General features: G+C 37.2%; 1 protein-coding gene and 1 long non-coding RNA gene across 6 annotated transcripts in view; one reads left to right on the top strand and one right to left on the bottom strand.

The window, feature by feature from the left end:
• The window catches only part of LOC110257716, a 150516-nt gene that overhangs the window by 73134 nt on the left and 53370 nt on the right, over window positions 1-24012 (top strand). The gene's annotated exons all lie outside the window — the stretch shown is intronic.
• The window catches only part of GABRA3 (gamma-aminobutyric acid type A receptor alpha3 subunit), a 227863-nt gene that overhangs the window by 22993 nt on the left and 180858 nt on the right, over window positions 1-24012 (bottom strand). For 3 of the 5 annotated variants that reach the window (XM_021079997.1, XM_021080000.1, XM_021079996.1), the window contains 2 exons: window positions 14097-14240; window positions 5666-5818 (listed from right to left, as the gene is read on the bottom strand). In XM_021079997.1, coding sequence (XP_020935656.1) covers window positions 5666-5818; window positions 14097-14240 — 297 coding nt within the window. The remainder of the gene's footprint in view (window positions 1-5665; window positions 5819-14096; window positions 14241-24012) is intronic. The other 2 variants (XM_021079999.1, XM_021079998.1) reach the window with 1 other exon arrangement.

Here is a 24012-nt window from a genome sequence, read left to right on the forward strand (position 1 = left end):
TCTGGACTGCTTCCAATGTTCAACTATTACGTATAAAGCTGCTAGGATGATTTGCATAAGTCTGTGTGAGGATATGCTTTCACTTCTCTTGGTAAACACCCAGGGATGGAACTGCATAATTATATGGTAAGCATATATTTAACCTTATATAAGAAAATGGCTTCTTAAGTGGTTGTAATATTTGACATTCCCATCAGACATATGATAGTTTCACTCTGCATGAATCTTTGATTTATAAAAATTAAGTATTAAGTGCTACTTTTACACATTTCTTTGACAATAAAAGTCCTTAGACATTTTATCTCCATGTATCCCATCTCAACTTACATAGATTTTACTGTGGTCTAGTCTTTTATTCTAAATATATGTATACCCTATAAGCCATTATCATATATTCAGTAGCCATTTAGCATTATCTACATATTATTTTTATTCTTTTATAATGCATCTATTTTTTGCTTTTTTTTTTAAGGGGCCGCACCTATGACATATGGAAGTTCCCAGGGTAGGAACTTGGGTTGAATTGGAGCTGCAGCTGCTGGCCTATGCCATAGCCACGGTAATGACAGATCCTTATCCCATGGAGCAAGGAACTCCCCTTTTATAATGTATCTTAAACCTACTTTCTAGGATAATTTTCCTTTTGCTTGAAGAACTCCTGTTGGTGAGGATTTAATGAGAATGAATATTTGGTGGACATTTTTTCTTTTGTCTATAAATGTCTTTATTGTTTCTGTTAAACTCAGCTGGTATCCCTTCATGGATCAGTGGTTAACGAACCTGACTAGGATCCATGAGGATGAGGGTTTGATTCCCTGGGCTCACTCAGTGGGTTAAGGATCCAATCCGGCATTGCCATTAGATGTAGGTTGCAGATGTGGCTCGGATCCTCCATTGCTGTGGCTGTGGTGTAGGCCAGCAGCTGTAGCTCCAATTCAACCCCTAGCCTAGGAACTTCCATGTGCAGTGAGTGTGGCCCTAAAAACAAACAAACAAACAAATAAATAAATAAGTCAGTGTACTTTTTCCCAGGCGGCTTTTAAGATTTTTTTCCTTTGTTTTCAGAAGTTTCACTATAATGTATCTGTTTGTGTGTCTTTTAAGTTATCCTACTTGGGTTCATAGGGCTTTTATAATTGTGCTTTTATGTCCTTCATCAGGTTTGGATAGCATTCTGCCATTATCTCTCCAAAAACTGCTTCTGCTACATTTGCTTACTTCTCTCCTTCTGAGTTAACAATTACTTCTGTGTTCAACCTTCTTAATAAATCATATATGTCATTTTTCCCTCATGCATTTTCTACATTTTTTGTCTAGGTATTTTCTTCCAGTTCATGAGTTCTCCCTTCAATCTTATCTAAACTACTGAGTTTTTAATCTGTTTTTTCCAGTTTTAGAATTCCAAATGTGTTTGCTCTCTCATGCATGCTCCCTCTTTCCCCCCACATCATTTACATGCTAGAATTCTCATGTTTCTTTCACCTACTTAAACGCATTCATCACAGCTATTTTGAAAGTTTGATAACTCAAATATCTAGAGTCCCAATAGGTCTGTATTTTTTAATTGGGTTATAATTTATATCCAATAAAATTAAGTTTGTACATTTCAAAATGAGCATATGTACATAAATGTGTAACTACCCCAATCAAGATATGCCCATTTTCACTCAATCCACCATCCCACAGGAAAGCACTGCTTTGGTTTTTGGTCTCTAATATCATGGCTTAGTTTTGCCTGTTTTGGAATTTCATATAAATAAAATTTATATATTACGTACTATTTTGTGTTTGGCTTCTTAGTTTGACATAATTTTTGATATTCAACCATATTTTAATATAAATCAATATTTGTTATTCCACTCTATGAATATACTACAATATTCACTCATTGATATACATTTCTATGCTTTCCAGTTTGGAGCTTTTATGAATAAAGTGGTTATGTATATTCTTGTAAAGCCTTTTATGGATATATGTTTTCATTTCACATGAATACATATCTAGGAGTGAAATACCTAGATTTTAGGGTAAATGTATTTTTAACTTTATAAGAGCCAAACTCTTTTTCCTAAGTGGTTGTACCATTTTATATCCTTACTAGAAGTGTATGAAAATCCTAATTGCTTTTCAATGTCACAAATATATGGAATTGTCAACTCTTTTTAATTTTAGCCATCCTAGTGTTTATAAAGTGATGTTTCCAAGTGGTTTTAAATTGCGTTTCTTAGTTAACGTTGTGGCTCAGCAGTAATGAACCCAACTAGCATCCATGAGGACGCAGGTTCGATCCCTGGCCTCAATTAATGAGTTAAGGATCCAGCATTGCTGTGAGCTGTGGTGTAGGTCGCAGATGTGCCTGGGATTTCATGTTGCTGTGGCTGTGGTGTAGGCTGGCAGCTGTAGCACCAATTCAACACCTAGCCTGGAAACTTCCATATGCCACAGATACAGCCCTAAAAAAAAAAGATTTAAAAAAAAAGACCCAAAAATTGCATTTCTTGATATAAAATGATGTTAAGTATCTTTTCATGTGCTTATGGGCATTTATATATATTCTTCATGAAAGGTCTGTTCTTTCCTTTTTCTAATTTTTTAAAATTGGATTCTTTGTATTTTCATTATTAAATTGTAGGAGCTCCATAGACTTTGTCAGATCCGTACATATAAAACATATATTCTCTATGTCTGTGGCTTGCCTTTTCATTTTCTTAATGTTATCCTTTGATGAATGGAAAGTTTTAATTTTGATGAAGTCTAATTTATACTTATTTTTTTCTTTCTTTCTTTTTATTTATTTATTTTTGCTTTTTAGGGCTGCACCCGTGGCATATGGAGGTTCCCAGGCTAGGGGTCTAATCTGAGCTATAGCTGCCAGCCTATGCCACAGCCACAGCAACACCAGATCCGAGCCATGTCTGCGACCTACACCACAGCTCGGGGAAACGCCGGATCCTTAACTCACTGAGGGAGGCCACGGACTGAACCTGCAACCTCATGGTTCCTAGTCAGATTTGTTTCCGCTGTGCCACGACGGCTACTCCTACTTATTTTCTTCATTGTTATTACTTTTTTTGTGCACTAAGGAATTTCTGTCTTCCAAAGGTTGCAAATATATTGCCTTATATTGAGTTCTAAGAGCATTATATTTTTAGCTTTTATATTTAAGAAAGACCATGATGAATGTCAAATTAATTCTCTGCAATGTCATCTATGTCATAAGTCAGGTTTTCATATTTGTGGGTCTATTTTTACCCTCTATAGTGTTTCATTTATTTTTCTTTACCTTGTACCAATAACACACTGTCTTAATTACTATAGCTTTTTAATCATTTTCTACATCTTACAGACAAGTTCCTCCATTTTGTTCTTCTTTAGGAGGATACTGGCTATCCTTGGCTCTTTGTCCTTACATAAAAATTCTGCATAATTTTAAATTAATATTTTATCTTGGAGGCTCTCACATCAATGCAGTTAGTATTATAAATATGAACTCTAAACTCATGTGAGGCCGAGTTAAAAAATAAATTTTTAAGGAAGCCTATATTTTACATAGAGCTCATGCCAAAATAGATATGCTTCCTCATTATCTCCCTGTATTTGTAGTGCTCTTTTGCATGAAGGTCATAACCCTTCAATAGTATTAGATTTATGGAGGTGAACCCTTTTATATGTTTCTTATGACTTATGTAACAAATTATCATAAATTATGTGGCTTAAAACAACACAGATACATTCTCTTACAATTCTGGAGGCCAGAAGTCTGAAGTCACTTTTACTGGGCTAAATTCAAGGTGTCAGCAGGGTTTTACTCCCTCTGGAGGCTCTAGAGGGAGAATCCATTGCCTTTTCCAGCTTCTAGAGTCACATTGGCTCATGAGTCCCTTCCTCCTCTTTCAAAGCATAGCATCTTCAAATCTCTCCTGCTTCCTTCATCATATTGCCTTCAGCCAAATATCGCTCTGCCTCACTCTATAAGGACATTTGTGGTTGCATTTAGAGCCTATCCAGGTAATGCAAGGACTAAGTTCAAATCTGCAAAGTCCTCTTATCATAAAAGATAACATTCACAAATTTCAGAGATAAGGACATGGCTATCTTTGGAGGCCATTACTACCACAGTCCTAGTTCAAAACCTTAATTTCATTCAGGCTCAAAGCCTTTCTGGTGTAATATTAAAACTCAAACTCTTATTTACCAAGGTCAGTAGTCTATCTTTCCATTTTCCTTCTACAATATCAGCTCATGTGGTTAGCATTCCAGTTTTCAGTTCTTTAGTCCATTTGGGCTGCTGAGGATTTATTGTGAGCTAAAATATCAAAAAAAAAAATGTTTTCTATGCTTTTTCTTTTTTTTTAGGATTTTGTAAAGGAAGATTTTTCAGTATATCTAGTTTGTTATATTTCCAAAATTGGGCATCTTTAACCTACTCCTATGCAGATTTTGCTTTCCCTATTTCACTAGAACTGTTATTTTCAAATCACTAACAACCATGCATATCATGACACCCAACAAACAGTTTTTATTTGCATTTTACCTGAACATATAGAATTCACCCCAGAGGATTACTCCCTGCTTCTTGAAACACTCGCTTTTCTTGACTTCCATGATTTTGCACCCTTCTAGTCTTTTTAATTTGTTCCTACTTTACAGGTTATTCTTTCTCTTTCTCCACTATTGTCTCCTCTTGTACCTGACCTAAAATGCTTATTATTGAAAAATCACTTACTATCTTAGATCTACACAGCATAGCTTCAGAACATTGGTAGGATAATCAGCCATCTGTGTGATTCCTCAGCATATCCAAGACAGTTTAGTAGATTAAAAGAATTAGTTAATGTTTATCTCCTAAAACAACAACAACAAAAAAAAAAACCAGGCAGAATTTTTTTTTATTTTTTGCTTTTTAGGGCCACCCCCACAGCATATGGGAGTTCCCAGGAGCTACAGCGGCCAGCCTACACCACAGCCAACAGCAGCACCAGATCCTTAACCACTGAGCAAGGCCAGGGATCAAACCTGAATCCTCATGGATCCTAGTCGGGTTTGCTAACCTCTGAGCCACGAAGGGAACTCTGAAAATGTTTTAAAGACTTATGTGTTTTAAGTCTCCAGGGAAAAGTGCTAATGATATGCAAATATATAAAAGAACAGTAAATTCATATTGAAGAACGTTTCTTTAATTGTAAGTACTATTGTAAAAACCTTCAAACTTTGTGTAACTCTTACTGAATATTAGATACCTTCAAAAAGGTTAGAGAAGAAGCAGGAAACTCAGATGGTCATATAAAAAATAGGTCAAAAAAAGCCCCCAATCCACTTATCTGTTTTCAGCTTAGTTTCCCACCCTTCACTTTCTCCAGCTCTGCTCACTAAAATTTCCTTTCCTTTTCACTGAAGTCTCTGTCCCTCTCCAGGTTCTGAAGCAAACCTGACTGAGACAGGAAGCATTTCAATAAATTTTACTACTCCAACACTCTTCTTATTCCCACTTCTTTTTAAGAAATCAGTTGCTGGAAACGCCAGGATTCAAGGACTTAGTTACTAATGCAGGGCTCAGGTGTTGCTCCCAGGAACAATTTTTCCATCTTCCTTACCCCTACTGTGACTGCCCAGCATAACACTTTGCAAATGTACTCCCCCTTATTTTCCATAAAACAGCACTCACCAAAGACCGTGCGGGCAGGGACAGACTCTCTGTTGAGCCAGAAAGACACTTGTGACAGAATGACAGTCATGATACATGGCAAGTAGGTTTGGATCACAAAATAGCCAATTTTTCGCTTGAGATGGAAGTGGGTTGTCATGACAACATATTCTCCTGGAGAAAGAGTAAAATTAGACATTACGCAGCCAAATAAATATTGTTGGCTCAAGGTGGGCTCCAATTCAATTCACCAAGCTCCTTAACCTTATACTCAAAATGAGATGTTCCAGCACCTCTCAGATCCACATAATCAGATCTCTTTAATGATCATGAAGTAATGCAGAGATGGGTTTTTTTTTTTTTTGGTGAAAATTTAGGCTAACAGTGTAACAACACAGCTTGCTCAGAGCAATTCTGACACAAGTTCATTCAACTATATTAGTGTCCTCATGTAAATAATAATAATCTCTTCTGTAAAATTTGCTGTGTGATTGGCATTCTTCTAGAACTTTAACATTCTTAAAGTATTTAATCTTCACAACAACCCTGTGAAGTAGGTATTATTATTATATTCATTTATGGGTCAAAATAAACTGAGGCAAAGAGAGACTGAGCAATTTATAGGTTATCCACATAGTAAGTCGTAGAGCCTGAATTCAAGGCCAGATGGTTTTGCTCCACTGCTTATGCTTTCTAACAACTATGCTCTGCTGTTTGAATGGATTTATTGGTTAAAACCAAAAATTCACATAGCATGATATGGGCTGGCCCACATCACCCCTCTTGAAAATAAGAGTGAACAATTATTGAACTGTTATGTACCAAAAAACTTCAAGTGTTTTTGTAGTAGTAATTTTATACCCTCCCACCAACCACATAAAATAGGTACTAATTATTACCCCATGTTGTTAAGTACAATAATTATCAGTCTTACTGGATTCGTTAGCAGCATCATATACATTGACCACTCCATCCTCCTGAAAGGAATCTCTTCACCAAACTTCTAGGACATGATGTTCTTCTGGTTTCCCTCCTACGTCATGACCTCTCCAATCTCCTTTGCTGGTTCCTTTAAATTCTCAATGTTTGAGGAGGTCAGGACTCAGTACCTGTACCTGTCTCACTCCCTTGGCATTTTCATCCAGGCCTGTATCTTTAAATAATATCTTAAACTCTAATAACTCCACAATGTATATTTTCTACCTGGGCTTCCTACTTACTATGGGTTGAATTGTGTCTCCTGGAAAAATATAGTGAATTCCTAACCCCAAGTACCTCAAAATGTGACCTACTTTAGTACAAGGCTTGTTGGAGATATAACTAAAGATGAGGTCCTAAAGGACTAAGATGGGCCCTAATCCACTATGTCTGATGGCCACACCTGCGGTATGTGGAAGCTCCCAGGCCAGGGATCATACCCACACCACAGCAGTGACCCGAGCCACAGCAGTGATAATGCCATATCCTTAACTCACTGCACCACAAGAGAACTCCCTGATGTCCTCTTATAGAAAGAAGAGATACACACACAGGGAAACATGAGATGACAAAGCAGATTAGAGCAATGCATGCCCAAACCATGGAATGCCAAGGACTGCCAGGAACTATAAGAAGCTAGAGGAAAAAGGCACAGAATAAATTCTCCTTCAGAACCTCCAGAAGGAACCAACCCACTCAATGCCTTGGTTTCAGACTTCTAGCTTCCAGAGTTAGGAGATGATAAATTCCTGTTGTTTTAAACCACTCGGTTTATGGTACGGCAGTTCTCAGGAGCACAGATCAAAACCCTTAACATCATTACTGACTGCTCTCTCTCAATATGCAATCCATATTGTGTGTGTATTCACATTCTAGATGTTTATGTGAACATAAAAAATATGAGGAGGCTTATTTTAAATTTAACAAAGAATTCTGATATAAAATTATAGAATATGTTCTTCATTATGACATTGGAGTTTCTTTTCTTTCTCTCTGCTTCTTTTTCAATCATTTTATTTCGTTGTTCCCCACCCAGTCCCCTGCTTTCCTCCCTCTGCCCGTCTCTCTTGTCTGTGTCCATTTCTACTCCTTTCTTTCCCTGTCCTTCTGTTCACTCTTTCTCTCAGCGGAGAAGGCACTGAAGATTTATTTATAACAACAGTTGGACTTTAATTAGCTTGGGGAATTCCTGCATTCCCCATCTTAGTCTTAACAGTCCTGAGTTCCTTCCTATTAATCCTATATCTGATCATGTAAAATATCTTATATTTATGATTATTATATATTTTATATAAGTTATATTGTATAGATCTGAAAGAAAAGCGCAAGTGGACTTTTCAAAAACTTATCAAATTAGCCAGTTTTAAATAACAATATATTTTCTTAAACCTCTCCTTTTCTGTCCTTCTTTCCTTCAATTTGTATTTTGTTGTCTCTCTTCCAAAGAAGCAAAGAAAGTGATGTAACATCATCAGCAACATGGTGGAAGAGGACTGCTGTTGTACCTCATATGTAGGCACCTCATACCCCTGAGAGAAAAGTTATATTCCTTATGCTTCATTTTGAAATGAATACTTTGAAATTGAACAGCCTAGAGTCCTTACTTGTCCTTCTCCCTGCCTTAGTTACACTGTAAACACAATCACCCATAAGCTAAAGATGAGGCACCCTGAGCATAATAATGGCCTGTGGGTTAAAGATTATTAGTATATGATGTTTTTCAGGAACTTTCCTAGTCTGTTCTAATCTCTGATCAACACACCCTTTTCGCAAGTACTGCAAGGAAACTGCCTCGGAGGTAACACAGTTTCTCATAGGAGAAATCATACCCGCCCCCCTTGGCCTCCCGCCCTCTTTCCAATCCAATAATGGGCCAGCAGTTAACGAACCCAACTAGTATCCATGAGGTAGCCCAGTCCCTAGGCATACCCTGGAAGCTGCATATTCCTTACAGACCTCAATCTTCAGGAAAGGCAGAAAAGGTAAAATTTATTCTCAAAATGCACCTAACCAAACTCTCTCTATAATTACAAAGGCCATGGATCAAACTTCTTCTCACGGCTTTGGCTCACATTAGGGCTACACCACGTCCCACCCCACCCCGTCTTTCCTCAGTCCTTTTGAACATGTGTATGTACACCCTTTTCTCTTAGGTCAATTCCCTACCACAAACCCCGTACTCAGAAATTATTTTCCCTCCCTTATTAGACACCTCAGTAATTCATGGAAAAACTGGCTAAATAAATTGGATGCCATGGGTCCTACCCTTTTTAAGCCCAGTCCTTTTCCTTACTTTCATTTTAACTTTCGTCCCATGTTTAACGCATCTTCTTTCAAAATTTCTTTAGAAATGCTTACAAGCCTTCACCAACCAAACTATCCATGAGGTACTTCTTACTGGCTTGAATTATCAAAAGCTCTGAGCCCACAGAGACCCCCTTGATGCACATTCCAGCCTTTTCTTATCTCACCCCCACGATGCCCCTGTCCAGCAGGAAGCAGCTGCGGAAGATTGATCTTTGGCCCTTATCCTAAATTAAAAAGGCTGGAATGTTAGGGGCTATATGGGGGCTCATTGTGAAAATGGCTCATTATCCTGATCCATGAGACTGACCACCTTGCTCAAGTGACATCCTGTTTTCACTGCTGGTGCCAACTTTCCCAAGACTGCAAGACCCTTCTCCCACTCACCGTGGGACCCACACCTCCATCTTTCTCAAGATTAGCAGACCACCCTACCATGAAACACCTCCAAATTTCTCATGACTATGTGACCACCAGAGTCCAGTGGCAGGAGAAAGATAAACTAACCCCCCCCCCCACCTCAGGGAATCAATTTCCCATCTGCAGGGTATGGGAAGGCCCTGCCAGAAGGGCAGGGAGCTGGCTCTTCTCAAGGATCAGTCACCCTCTCCATTTCACTTGAATAAATTTTCTTCTCTTTGCCTGAACACCTGGCTTGTTCTCTTTTTCTCCACACTCGCCTTACAAACTTGTCACATGACAACTAACCACCAAAGAGTTAAAATCCCAGATCCAAACAGTAAAGCTGAAACATCCACCCACCCAGGGCTTGAAACCCTAGAAAAGCCACATTAGAAGGATAACAGAAGTGGTTTCACTTTGTCCCTTTTTCCTTCCTCTAGGCCAGCTCAGCACCGCACGTAGAAGATACTTCTGACTCTATGGTTTCTCCGGTAGAAAGAAACCAAAAGGCAGAGATCCATATTTTTAGGTATTCCCCAGGAGGAGCACTGCTCTCCTCTCCTGGGGAATGCTCCAGGTGGTGGCACAGCCAGATCATTTGGGTCAACTAGCACAAAAGAAAGGACAGAACTTACAGCCACGAATGCATGAATCTTGCAGGTGATACCAGGTCCACTGCCACCAAAGTTGCCTAATCAAACGTGCAGTCAGCAGTGTACATCAGCGGCACAGGGAACCAAACCTCGGAAAGCTGCCCTCGACTCTGGCAAACAAAAGAATACATGCAGAGGCCCGGCCCAAAGCGGAGCTGAAGCCAACAGCAAAGCTCCAGTATAACCTTCCTCCAGTGGCGGTTATCCACGCAAAATGACCACGCTCACAAAGTGGTGTTCACAATCGGTTAAAATGCACTCGCTGGGCTCTTATTTTCTTTGTGTTCATTTACACATGGTACATGTCTAAAGGAATAATATATACAATGACAGTAATGAAACAGTTTTTCTGAAAAATGATCAAATTTCTAGGAAAGATGCAAAACCAAGATCATACATTCAAACGCCCCTTTTAAAATATTAATGTAAAACTTTCTAAATGAGGGAAAATGGAATCAGTGCTGAAATAGGGAACAGTGTGAGCAACTAGCTATAAATTTTTAGCAAATTCATTCATTTATTTAACACATGTTTGAAGCTGCAGCAAAGAACAGGAGCTCTCTATTTAGGATTAAGTCTTGTTCAGAACTGACACCATTCAGAAAGAAATCCACTCCTACGAAAGAGAACATCTACAGATTATGAGTCATTCTCTAGCTCAGCTTCCCATGAATATGTTGGAGTCCACATAGACATGCAAATCACAATTCAGAAACGATCACTTATAATTTATAGTTACATGAAAACAATATACATTTATGTGAGTTAATAATATTTATATAGTTTCTAAATCAAAGGGTATCAAATAATATGCAACAAAATTTCTCCCTCCCTAAAGCTGCCCTCAAACCATTTCATTTCTTTCCTTTAATTAACTATAATTAACAGCTTTTTGTGTATCTTCCAGAAATGTTATTCTCATACCAATATATATACACCCCTATAGTTTTTCGTGGTTTTGTATTTCCTTTTTTTTTTTTTTTTTTTTTTTGCTCAACAGTATATCCATAGATATTCCCATTGAACTCCTATTTTCTTTTTTTTTCTTTTTTTTTTTTTAGAGTCACACCCGTGGCATTTGGAGGTTCCCAGGCTAGGGGTCTAATCAGAGCTATTGCTGCAAGCCTATACCAGAGCCACAGCATCACCAGATCCGAGCCGCGTCTGCAACCTACACCACAGCTCACAGCAACGCAAGATCCTTAACCCACTGAGCAAGGCCCACAACCCCATGGTTCCTAGTCAGATTCGTTTCCACTGCACTATGACAGGAACTCCCTGAACTCCCTTATCCTTATACCTGCATAATATTGAATTGCGTAAAATGAATTTTAACATATTAAATCACCTCTTACTGATGTACACTGTATCATGTCTTCAAAACAAATTTACAATTGTTAGCTAATATTTGCAATAACCCTAATTTCAAATAATGTCACATTCTTAGGTACTGGGGGCTCAGGTCTTCAACAGACCTATTGGGGAGACATAATTCAATTTATAACATCTGCGTTGCCAAGAGTGAAGGGAATCTGGTATGCTCATACACTGATAATGAGAGCATTTAATGACAAGAAAACATGCTTACAATATAAAATTATATAAAAAATGTATAAAACAGTATCAAGATCATTGTCCCAGAGTTCCCGTCGTGGCACAGCGGAAACAAATCCTAGGAACCATGAGGGTGAGGGTTCCATCGCTGGCCTCACTCAGTGGGCTAAGGATCTGGCACTGCCATGAGCTGTGGTGTAGGTTGCAGATGCAGCTCGGATCTGGTGTTGCTGTGGCTGTTGTGTAGGCTGCCAGCTATAGCTCCAATTAGACCCCTAGCCTGGGAACCTCCATATGCCATGAATGCAGCCCTGAAAAAGTAAAAAAAAAAAAAAAAAAAAAATCACAGTCCCATTTACATAAAAACATTTCTATAAAAATGCAAAAGGTATTTCTCTTGTGGTACAGTGGGTTGTGACTGCAGCAGCTTGGGTTGCTCCCATGGGTGGGTTCGATTCCTGGTCCAGGAACTTCCACATGCTGCCTGTGTAGCCAAAAAAAAAAAAAAAGGGCACAAAGGAGGATTCTTTTGCTTTTTTGGGGGCTGCACCCACAGTATACGGAAGTTCCCAGGCTAGGAGTCAAATCAGAGCTGCAGCTGCCAGCCTAAGCCACAGCCACAGCAACTCAGGATCTAAGCTGCCTCTGTGACCTACACCACAGTTCACGGCAATGCCAGATCCTTAATCCACTGCATGAAGCCAGGGGTTGAACCCAGAACTCATGGTTCCTAGTCAGAGTCATTTCCGCTGCACAATGGGAATTCTGCAAAGGAGCATTCTTGAAGTTTATATGCCACAGTGTATAATAATCAGCTAATGTAGAAAATTCTTCTAAAAACTTTTTTATAGATGATGGAATTAAAGAGTATTTTAATTTATGTTTTTTGTTCCTCAGGAATTTTTAATTTTTCAATCATGAACATGTATTACCTGTGTGATAAAGAGTAAACAACAGTGGTTTAACCAAATGAAATGGGGCTGCTTGAATGACTAATGATGGGTCTCAAAAGTTGATACTAGGTAAGGAATGCCAAGGAAACATGGGGAAGTGAACCAGGGATGACAGTGAACAGATGGTAGCCCCAGGAACTCTCTCCCTTCCGCAGGGTGGACCTCTTGGACTCCAAGGATGCCCTTGGTCTCTAGGGACCTGCCTTGCTGTGTTGAGATGTATGGTCTTCCTCAGGAGCCTGGGTACTCTTTACTCACAAGTTGGGGTTGGAAGAAGAGGAGAGTCTGATCTCAGATGGGAGTTTGGTTGCAGCAGCAGGAGCACCCCAGAGTGGCTTCTGCTCAAAAATACAAGAGTCGCAGTACAACAGAAAAAAAAAAAAATAAAACATTTTGCACATGCAAGCACTAAAGGTCCTGCTCATTCCTCCTCCTTTGGAGAGCAGAACTGACCAGATAGGGACCTCCCCTGACAGACAGACAGACAGACAGACAGACAGACACACAGACACACAGACACACACACACACACACACACACACACACACACACACACACACACACCAGCTAACATTCAAGATGTTATGTTCTCAAAAACCTGTGGTGTTTTGAGCCTTCATACTGCCTCTCTCAAGAAGAGCCTTTACTCACAACAAATTCTGAATCTCTAATCCTGTTATCCTTTAAATTCATTTCAAAGCTGCTTTTTTTTTTAAGGTTCCCTCCACTGGTCCTAGAATGGAGGGAGAACAGAGTGCACACATACTGCAACACTACAAGGAGAGGAAACACCACAAGGAGAGCTAACGACATAAAAGGACAAGAGCACCCTAATTCATTTATAATTGTGGACTCAGATCTTTCAGGAGACAAATGTTGAAAGTTCCCACTCTTTCACGGCAAAAAATGTTGTAAGATATGTGGGCCCCCAAGATATACTACCATTTTGCCAAATACCCTAAAGTTAGTTGGGATTCAGAGTTCTTCCTTCCTCAGGCCCCTGTAACTGGTCAGTTTTCAGAGATAGGACTTGAGTCTACAGAACAGGTCTCTAAGTTCCATTTACCAATGTCCAAGAAATAGCTATTGAGAGGATATAGCAATGTTTGCCAGACAGACTTATCTCTGATATGGGTGATTTACTTAAGAAAATAATTCCATGGCTCATTCCTGGACCTCCTGGCTGTGCACCTGGCTTCTCCTGGGGTTATTACCTGGCCACCTCTGTATTAGCAGAGTTAAGCAAATAATTTCATGAAACCTTTAGGATCAAAGTTTAACTATCCCACCATCATGGCTTCCCTCTGCTTTCTCTTCTACCACAGTCCAGCCCTAATGAGCTTGATTTTCTGACTCACCAAGAGACAGCAGGGCATCATAGCTAAAAGCATTGCCTTGGAAGCCAATCTGCCTCAGTTCACATTTGGGCTCTGACATTACATAACTGACATGGAACAAATTACTAAACATCTCTATGCCTCAGTTTCCTTTTGATAATAGTACATAGACCACAAGACTGTTTTGTTACCTTAAGTTATTATAAGCACTTAAAACATTTAATGGTATGTGGTACAAGTTACAAAAATGCTTATTATATAAAATAAATACCTGTACTAGACCGTATTATTTCTGTCCCAACAACATGGCCCAGCAGGTCATATTGATTGAGTCGAGAGCCATCCTGGGCCACTTCCACAGATTTGTTCTTCCCAAGAGTCCAAGAATAAACCACTTCAGCTGTTGTATAGGCATCTAAGGCAGAAAAAAGTCAAGAAGGAGAAGTTGAAGGGAAAGGAAAATGATCACCTTTGATACTAAACTTGCAAGAGGTTGAAATACAACTATCCCAAAAGAGTTTTGGGTATGTGGTCTGTCTTCAACTAAAGTACATATACCTATGCATGTATTAAGCACTCATTGAATAATTACTAATAGTTTATGCTGGACACAAAGAAATAAACCCAAAATGGTCTCTTCCGTCAATGACTCACAACCTTTTGGACGGTCAAGAAATTGTTAAACTTTTCCTTCTCTGGGGGCTGGGGCAGGGGGTAGAGTAGAGGCAAGGGAAGGAATGGTTAAAATATATTAAATAGTTAAAATCGTTAAAATAATGCAGATGTCACAAACTCAAATGCCTCAGGAAATAGAGAGGCATCTTAACTGAGTCAAATAAGCTAGTTGTAAGAACAATAAGCTACCAGAAATGTCATTAAATTTTCTTTAATTAATTATGGTGTGAGCATATGAAGTAAGGTAAAAAAATCATAACAGGGATTTTTTTTTATTTTTTATTTTTATTTTTTTTTTGTATTTTTAGGGCCGCACCCATGGTATATGGAGGTGCCCAGGCTAGGGGTGGAATCAGAGCTGCAGCTGCCAGCCTACACCACAGCCACAGCAACGCAGAATCTGAGCCACATCTGTGACCTACACCACAACTCATAGCAACACCAGATCCTTAACACGGTGAGAAGGCCAGGGATCGAACCCTCTTCAGATCACATAAATCTTTCGCCTTTTACTAGGGATATTTTAAATTTAAAATGAAAAGTTCCAAATTAAAACAATTTTTATTACAATTTTATTTTGAAACTTTTTTCTTTTTTATGATTTTTATTTTTTCCATTATAGTTGATTTACAGTGTTCTGTCAATTTCTACTGTACAGCAAAGTGATACACTCATATATATAGTGACCCACATATATATATTCTTTTTCTTACATAATCCTCCATCATGTTACTGCTTTGATTTATAAACCAGAAACCTGCCACCATTTCTTCTGCACCAGAGTGTTAATATCAGATCTTATATTTGGAATTCCAATGTCAACTATAGAATTTAATACAGATTAATTTTAACAGGTGTGTGGGTAAGGAAATGAGGAGTGAAGCCATTTAGTTTTAGTCAGTATCTTAAAGGAAGAGAGTTGCTTTCTTTCCAGACACAAATTAACTCTCTGTACAGTGAGTTTTATATTTGCCATCAGTTCCTTGCCTTAACTCAGACATTTAGGCTCATAATACAGGGAAGCTGAAAACTACACTGTTCAAATTCAAGCTTTGAGCTGTTTATTGTTCAAGTCAATGGGGGGGCGGTCTCCAGCTCATGGGGGCAACTATTATGTCCATAATATTCTCTTTTAAACCTCTTACCACAAAGCAAATAATTGCTAGTGAATTTACCAATGAACAAATATAAACTCTGTATCCCTATGAAACTTTGCAAAATTGGATATATATTTCATAACAGTCTGACAGTAATACTTATGTGTATTAATTGTTATATGCTTATGTTACACTTTTTAGGACTTATAAGCAAATCACATAACAGTTCTCATTGAAGTTATGGTATTTTTTAATCTGTGTTCTCATAAGTGACGAAAGAAAATGCCATAAGAAATCTAACTTTTCCATATATTATGCCCTGTATATGGTCTCAGATATTTCTTCAACTAATAAAAAAAAATACTTCTGGTTCAATGTATACTTTCTATTCCAATTCAAGACATCTTTATAAACTTGGCATCTATAAAATATTTTGATCCCTACAAAGGTTTATTGCTTCATTAATACATAACTGAATTTCCTAGCTGCAATACTTAGTTGTACACATTCAAATATAAAACCTGTTGAGGAGTTCCCATCATGGCTGAACAGTAACGAACCCAACTAGTATCCACAAGGACGTGGGTTCAATCACTGGCCTGCTCAGTGGGTGAAGGATCCAGCGTTGCCATGAGCTGCAGTGTAGATTGCAGATATGGCTTGGATCTGGTGTTGCTGTGGTGTAGGCCAGCAGCTACAGCTCCGATTTGACACCTAGCCTGAGAACTTCCATATGCCACAGTTTCAGCACTAAAAAGACAAAAAAAAAAAAGAAAAGAAAAAAAAACCCTGTTGAACTTCAAGTCTCTTTTGTAAAATTAAGATTTTCATTGTACAATTTTTAATACATCAATTATGTTTTTTTATGATTGCACAATGTTGATATCAAATTTTATTTTTCAGCAAAGGCATACTTTGTATGCATAGTAACAATGTAGAAATAGTCTTCTTTTTTATTAAGAAATGCAAATTATACATTTTTTGAAACAGTCTGTTCAGTCTATATTTTATTTACTTAAAAAAATTATAGCTATGAGTGCAAGAACTATGTCACTTTCCTCCTAACACAACTGGGAAATCTTAATTCTACCACATGTAAAACAAGAATGTAAGTGAGTTGATTACTAGCAACTAACATTAGACCCTGTTTCAGGGAGAAAGTAGAAAGTGCCCATCTAAAAGAGATAGCCAGCCACTACTCAGCCCTAGCTGGTTCTTGCCATGTAGGAATTTGAGCCCAATGTTGTCCAATATTCTGATTTCATAAAATAATATAGAAATTTGGAATCTTATGTTACATCTCCCAAATTTCAACTCTTGGTAGATTATTTTTAAAGTTATTAACACTGTATGGATCAAATAAATGATACCTGCAAACTATCAACTTGTAACCTCTGGTCCAGAGATTTTCTATAGATGGCTATGGTCTTCTGTGATTCAGCTTTGGTAACAAAACATCCTCTGCTGCCTATGGGGTATCTAGGGCTCTGAACTGGAATTGAGATCTTTAAACTAGTATTACCAAGAAGAAAAGGATATCCTCTCCTCAGGACTCTTCTCACACCCTTACCTAAAATTTATATTATGATGATTATTAGGTGAGGACTGTGACAGGGCTGCTTAATGAAATGTGATTTGACAAGGCCCTTGCCCTCTCATTTTCCCCAGTGCCTTCCATCTTTAATATATATGTTTGGGATTCTACTATTCCTAAGCAGATAGATATCACCTGTATATGTCTTCTTATCCTTGCTGTTAATGTTGTTATAACTCCCTATGTTTAAAGGGCAATGCAGTGTTCTGCCCAATAAACCTAAGAGTTTGACAATGTAAAAACTAGAACATTTCTGTTCATGAAAAGGGTAGGGGATGGAAAATATTTTCTACCCCTAATAAAGAAAAGGGATTTCTTGCTGAATCTCTTTACTTACACTGGAATCTCTTTACTTACACTGAGTACCTTGAGCATACAATCCTGAATATTAGCCCTAGAAATCCTAGCATGTTCTAGTACAGGTGTGACAATAAATTGTGCAAAAACTTCACTGGGCCCACAGAGGCAACTTGTTTTATGCAAAAAGCAATGATTTCATTTCTTTGACAATGTGTGGGAACAGAAGATTTAATGGAGGGAAAAATATTCTCTTTTCATACATTAGAAGTCAAAGCAGGAAAGGCATGAAGTAAAAGGAAGAGAAGGAACAGGGAGAAATATATTCAAAACAATTGAAAACTACCTGATTGTCTTCTCACGGTGTGAACCTGTAGTTGTAAAAAAAGGTTATTAAGGCACAGTAAGCACCACCAGGATGCCCACAACCTATTGAGGAAGACTAAGATTGCACAATAGTTATAGTACAAGCCTAAATATGAGAACAAGGCACACTAGTGGAACAAAAACAAGTGTTAGGTGAAACCAGAAGGGGATGCTATTGATTCTGCTCAGAGTACAATGTTAGAGAAGGATTCATAAAGTAGATGATACTCAGAATTTAAGGCCACCTTTAGTAGGTGAAAGAAGGACATCCTTAGTGAAAGAACAATATAGCAAAGGCAAAAAAAAAAAACATATAAGAGCAAGGAGTGTTAAAGGAATTAATGGTATCTCTGGACTTACACACTAAAGAGAAACTGGGATAATTTTATAAAATATCCTCATTGCCCACACTAAGAAATAAGGGGTTTATGTCCTTAAAGGACACACTAGACCAGTTAGACTTAATAGATATCTAAAGGACATTTCATCCAAAACCAGACAAATACACTGTCTTTTCTGTGCACATGCAAGTTCTCTAGTATAGATTGCATGCTAGACTACAAAGTAAGTCTCAATAAATTTGAGAAGATAGATATTATATCAAGCATCTTTTCTGACCACAAAAATATAAACCTAGAAATCAATTATAGGAAGAAAAATGGAGAAAATACAAACACATAGACACTAAACATCTTGCTACTAAAAAAAACCAATAGGTCAATGAAAAATCAGAGATGAATTCTTAAAATACCTTGAAACAAAGGAAAAATGAGAACACAACATTCACAAAATCTATGGGATGTAGCAAAAGCAGTTCTAAGAAAGAAGTTTATAGCAATACAAGCCTATCTAAAGGAACCATAAAAATCTCAAATAAACAACCTAAACTACCATCTAAAGGAATAAGAAAAAGAAGAATAAACAAAACCCAGAGTCAGAGTCAGTGGAAGGAAGGAAATTATAAAGATAATAGGGGAAATAAATGAAAGAGACTAAAAGAAAACCCAACAATGACAGAAAAGATCAATGAAAACAAGAGGTGGCTTTTTTGAAAAGATAAATAAAATTGATAAGCCTTTAAACTATGCTCATTAAGAAAAAAGAGAGGGTCTATAAAAACAAAATAAGAAACAAAAGAGGATAAATTACAATGGTATCACAGAAATAAAAAAAAATCATAAGAGAATACCACACTGAACAGTTATATGCCAACAAATTGAATCTAGGAGAAATAGATAAGTTCCTAGAAACATGCTTTTTCACAATTGAGTCAGATAGTAATAGATAATCTGAACAGACTGATCACTAGTAGTGAAATTGAATCAGTAATCAAAAAACTCCCAACAAATAAAAGTCCAAGACTAATCAGCTTCATAGGGGGAATTCTACCAAACACATAAAGAATTAATAACTATCCTTCTCAAACTATTCCAGAATATTGAAGAGAAGGAAACATCCCCAAATTCATTCTACAAGGCCACTATTACCATGATACCCAAATCAGACACAGACACTACAAAAAAAATTACAGACCACTATCTCTGAGGAAGATAGATACAAAAATCCTCCACAAAATATTAGCAAACCAAACCACTGATATATTACAAAAAAGATTATACACCATAATTGAGTGGGAATTATTCCTAGCCATAGCAATCAGCAAGAAAAAGAAATAAAAGGCATCCAAATTGGAAGGGAAGAGGTAAAATTGTTAAAATTTGCAGATGACATGATGTTATATAGAAAAATGCTAATGTCACCAACAAAAAATGATTAGAACTAATAAATTAATTCAGTAAAGTTTAAGCTACAAGATTAATATACAGAAATCTATTGCTGTTATATACACTGATAAAAACTGTAAGAAAATGTAATCAAGAAAACAATCACAATTATAATCATATTAAAAAGATTAAAATACATAAGAATAAATTTAATCAAGGAAGTAAAATACCTATATTCTGAAAATTATAAGCCACTGATGAAGGAATGGAAGATTAAACAAATAAATAGAAAGTATCCCATGTTCCTGGATTAAAAGAAATAATATTGTTAAAATGTCCATACTGCTAAAAGAAATCCACAGATTTAGTGTAATCCTTATCAAAATAACCACGACATTTTTTACAGAACTAGAGCAAATAATCCTACAATTTGTATGGACCCAAAAAAGACCCTGAACAGGCAAAGCAATCTTGAGGAAAAAAAGAACAAAACTGGAGGTAACATGCTCCCTGACTTCAAACTATACTACAAAGCTACAGTAATCAAAAAAGTATGGTCCTGGCACAAAAACACACACATAGATCAATGGAACAGGATAGAAAACCGTGAAATAAACTACACACTTATGGCCAATTAATCTACAACAAAGGAGGCAAGAATATACAGTGGAGAAAAGACAGTCTCATTAGTAAGTGCTGCTGTAAAAATTGGACAGCTACATATAAAGAATAAAATCAGAATATTTTCTCACACCACATAAAAAAATAAAATGGATAAAATACCTAAATTTAAGCCTGGAAACCATAAAACTCCTAGAAGAAAACATAGGCAGAACATTCTCTGACATAAGTGTTAGCAATACATTTGTGTATTGTTTCTTTAAGCAAAGGAACCAAAAGCAAAAGTAAATAAATGGGATCCAATTAAACTTAAACCAAAGGAAACCATCAATAAAACAAAAAAAAACAACCTACTGAATGGGAAAAAATATTTGCAAATGATATGTCTGATGAGGGGTTAATACCTAAAATATATAAACAGTTCATACAACTCAATATCAAAAAACCCAAAAAACTCTTTAAAATTGGGTAGAAGACCTGAATAGATATATTTCCAAAGACACACAGATGGCCAACAGTGGGTCACATGAAAAGATGCTCAATATCACTAATCATCAGGGAAATGCAAATCAAAACCCCAATGAGATATCATCTCATACCTGTCAGAATGGCTATCATCAAAAAGACCACGAATTACAAATTTGGCAAGGATATGAAGAAAAGGGAACCACAGTATTCTAGTACACTGTTATTTGGAATGTAAATTGGTGCAACCACTATAGAAAACAGTAAGAAGGATCCTCAAAAACTAAAAATAGAACTACTGTATGATCCAGCAATTCCACTCCTGGGTATATATTGGCAGAAAATAAAAACACTATTTCAAAAAGATAACTGCACCCTCATGTTTATAGCAGCATTATTTGTAATAGCCAAAATATGGAAGCAACTAAGTATCCATCAACAGATGAATGCATAAAGACAATACGACGTGTGTGTGTGTGTGTGTGTGTGTGTGTGTGTGTAGTATAATCTATTAAAACATGGAATCACTATGTTGTGCACTTGAAAACAATATAATATTTTAAAATTAACTATACTTTTTTTAAATGAAAGAAGGGTTTTAGTCCCCAGGCTACAAGTTCTTGGGGACATGCCTATTTTTTGAACACCAGACTCACATTCCATATAATCAGCACCCAGAAGCAATAGTTGTGTCACTTTCAATCACAACCCCCATCAGTGTAACCATTGTCATGGCCATTGTTTCTATATGGAAATTCCTTCCTGGCCTTTATTGGGAAATTTATACATTTTTCTGAATATCAAATACTGAGAAATATAGCTGGGAAATCAGTAAAATGGAAAAAAAGTATTATAATTCTCCCATAAGAATAAAGCTTAACAGTAGACAGAAATATCACAGACTTAAAGAAAGCTACTAATATTAGGTCAAAAACAAGAACAGGAAATGCTGGCACACTAAGTGAAAAGTGTTGAAATTCCAAATATCAACACAAGTCTACTGCTTATTGTAAGTGTATATTTGTAGCCCCGTATGCTGCTAATGGCGAGTCATTCTTGAAAATTATATATATATATGTTAAGTATATATGCACAGTATACAACATACAAATCCTGTGTTCTTTCAAGATATAACAAGTTTAAGAAACAAAATTAACCCTTAAAATAGAAATTTTGATGTTTGATTTGTGTAGTTCTGTTTACCTTGCTAAGAGAGCCAAATGTTTTTATTACAACACTATCCAGTAAGATTTGCTGGTGTTTTCCAGTGTTTGAGTATCATCTATTGTAGAGTTACTGGCATTTGATAATACTTCTAAACTGTTATTTCTTATTTCTTAAAAAGGATGTATATCCAGGGTTCCTGTTATGACTCAGTGGGTTAAGATCCTGACATAGTGCCTGTGAGGATGTGGGTCCGATCCCTGGCCTCACTCAGTGAGATAAGGATCTGGCATTGTTGCAAGCTGTGGCATAGGTTGCAGATACGGCTCAGATCCAGTGTTGCTGTGGCTGTGTCATAGGCCTCAGTGCAGCTCCAATTCGATGACATCTAGCTTGGGAACTTCCATATGCCACATATGCAGCCTTAAAAAGAAAACAAAAGATTGTATATCCATAAAAATGAGCAAAGAGCATGATGGTTTGAAGTGTTTTATAAATAACAGTTAATTTATAAAATTCCTGGCTGGAGTTCCTGTTGTGGCTCAATGGTTAACGAATCCGACTAGGAACCATGAGGTTGCGGTTCGATCCCTCGTCTTGCTCAGTGGGTTAAGGATCTGGCATTGCCGTGAGCTGTGGTGTAGGTCATAGACATGGCTCAGATCCTGTGTTGCTGTGGCTGTGGTGTAGGCCGGCGGCTACAGCTCCGATTAGACCCCTAGCCTGGGAACCTCCATATGCCATGGGTGTGGCCCTAGAAAAGGCAAAAGACAAAAAATAATTCCTGGGAATTTTAACTCTTATTCCTTATTTCCATAGTTTAATATGTTATGAATTTGGAAATACTACCAATAGCAATGGCAGATAAAATATTAGAGACTTCTAACACCATAGATTAGATTTTCCTATTTTTATATATGATATAAATGGAATAATGAACTATATACATGTTTGTGTATGGCTTTTGTTCAGCATTAAATCTGTGACCTCATCCAGATTGAGTTGTTGAGTGTAGTATACTTACAGTTGTTGTACAGTATTCCATAGTGTGAATACGTCACAGATTTTTAATCCATTTCGATGGACATTAGGGTAGTTTTGAATCTACTAAAACTAGCTCTGCTATGAACATTCATTTTATGCCTTTTGGTAGACATAAATACTGATTTATGTTTGGAAATATACTCAGGACTAGAGATGCTAGGCTATATGACATGTGTATGTTCAGCACTAGTAGCTACCACCAAACAATTTCCCAAAACCTTTGTACAAATTTACATTCCTATCAGCAGTGCATGAGTGTACAGTTGTGCTTCACATCCTCACCAACACTGGGTATTTGCTTTTTCCATTTTAGTCATTCTAGTGGGTGTGGAGTAATATTCTCTGGATTTTAATTTGCATTTCCCTGTTGACTGATGTAACTGATCACTTTATGTGTGTGTGAGAGATGGGGGTAGGGAGAAATTGGGAAACCCTCTTTTATAAGGTGCCTGTTTAACACTTTGGCCTTTTTTTTCTGTTGAGGTTTCTGAGTACTACTTACAGACTTGTATTAATAATAATGGATTCGAGTCATTTGTCATGTATATACAACACAGATACTTTCTCTCACTCTGGAGCTTGTCTTTTCGCCATTGTCTTTTGATAAAGAGAATTTCTTAATTTTTACCATATTCCAAGTCATCTTCTTTCACCTTTGTGGTTAATACTATTCTATGTCCCATTTAAGTAATCTCTACCTCTTCCAATATCATGAAGATATTTTCTTATGTTTTCTTCCAAAATCTTTATCTTTTTTTAACCTTTCTGCTTTTCATGTTTAGATCTATAACCTATCTGGAATCTACTTTTGTTTATGAGAGAGATAAAGCTCTCTCTCTCTCTGTTCTGTGTGCGCACACACATGCACATGCATATGTGTACTTTCTGCTAAGTCCCATTAGCCAATTTTTTCTTTCTTTCTTCCTTTTTCTTCCTTCCTTTCTTTCCTTTCCTTTCCTTTCTTTTCTTTTCTTTTTTTTTTTTTTTTTTTTTTTGCTTTTTAGGGCCACACCCACAGCGTAATGGGAGTTCCCAGACTAGGGGTTGAATCAGAGCTACAACTGCCGGCCTACACCACAGCTATAGCAACGGAGGATCCAAGCTGCGACTGTGACCTACACCACAGCTCACAGCAACACC

The sequence above is a fragment of the Sus scrofa genome, chromosome X (genome assembly GCF_000003025.6).
Source record: "Sus scrofa isolate TJ Tabasco breed Duroc chromosome X, Sscrofa11.1, whole genome shotgun sequence".
NCBI classification, from domain to species: domain Eukaryota; kingdom Metazoa; phylum Chordata; class Mammalia; order Artiodactyla; family Suidae; genus Sus; species Sus scrofa.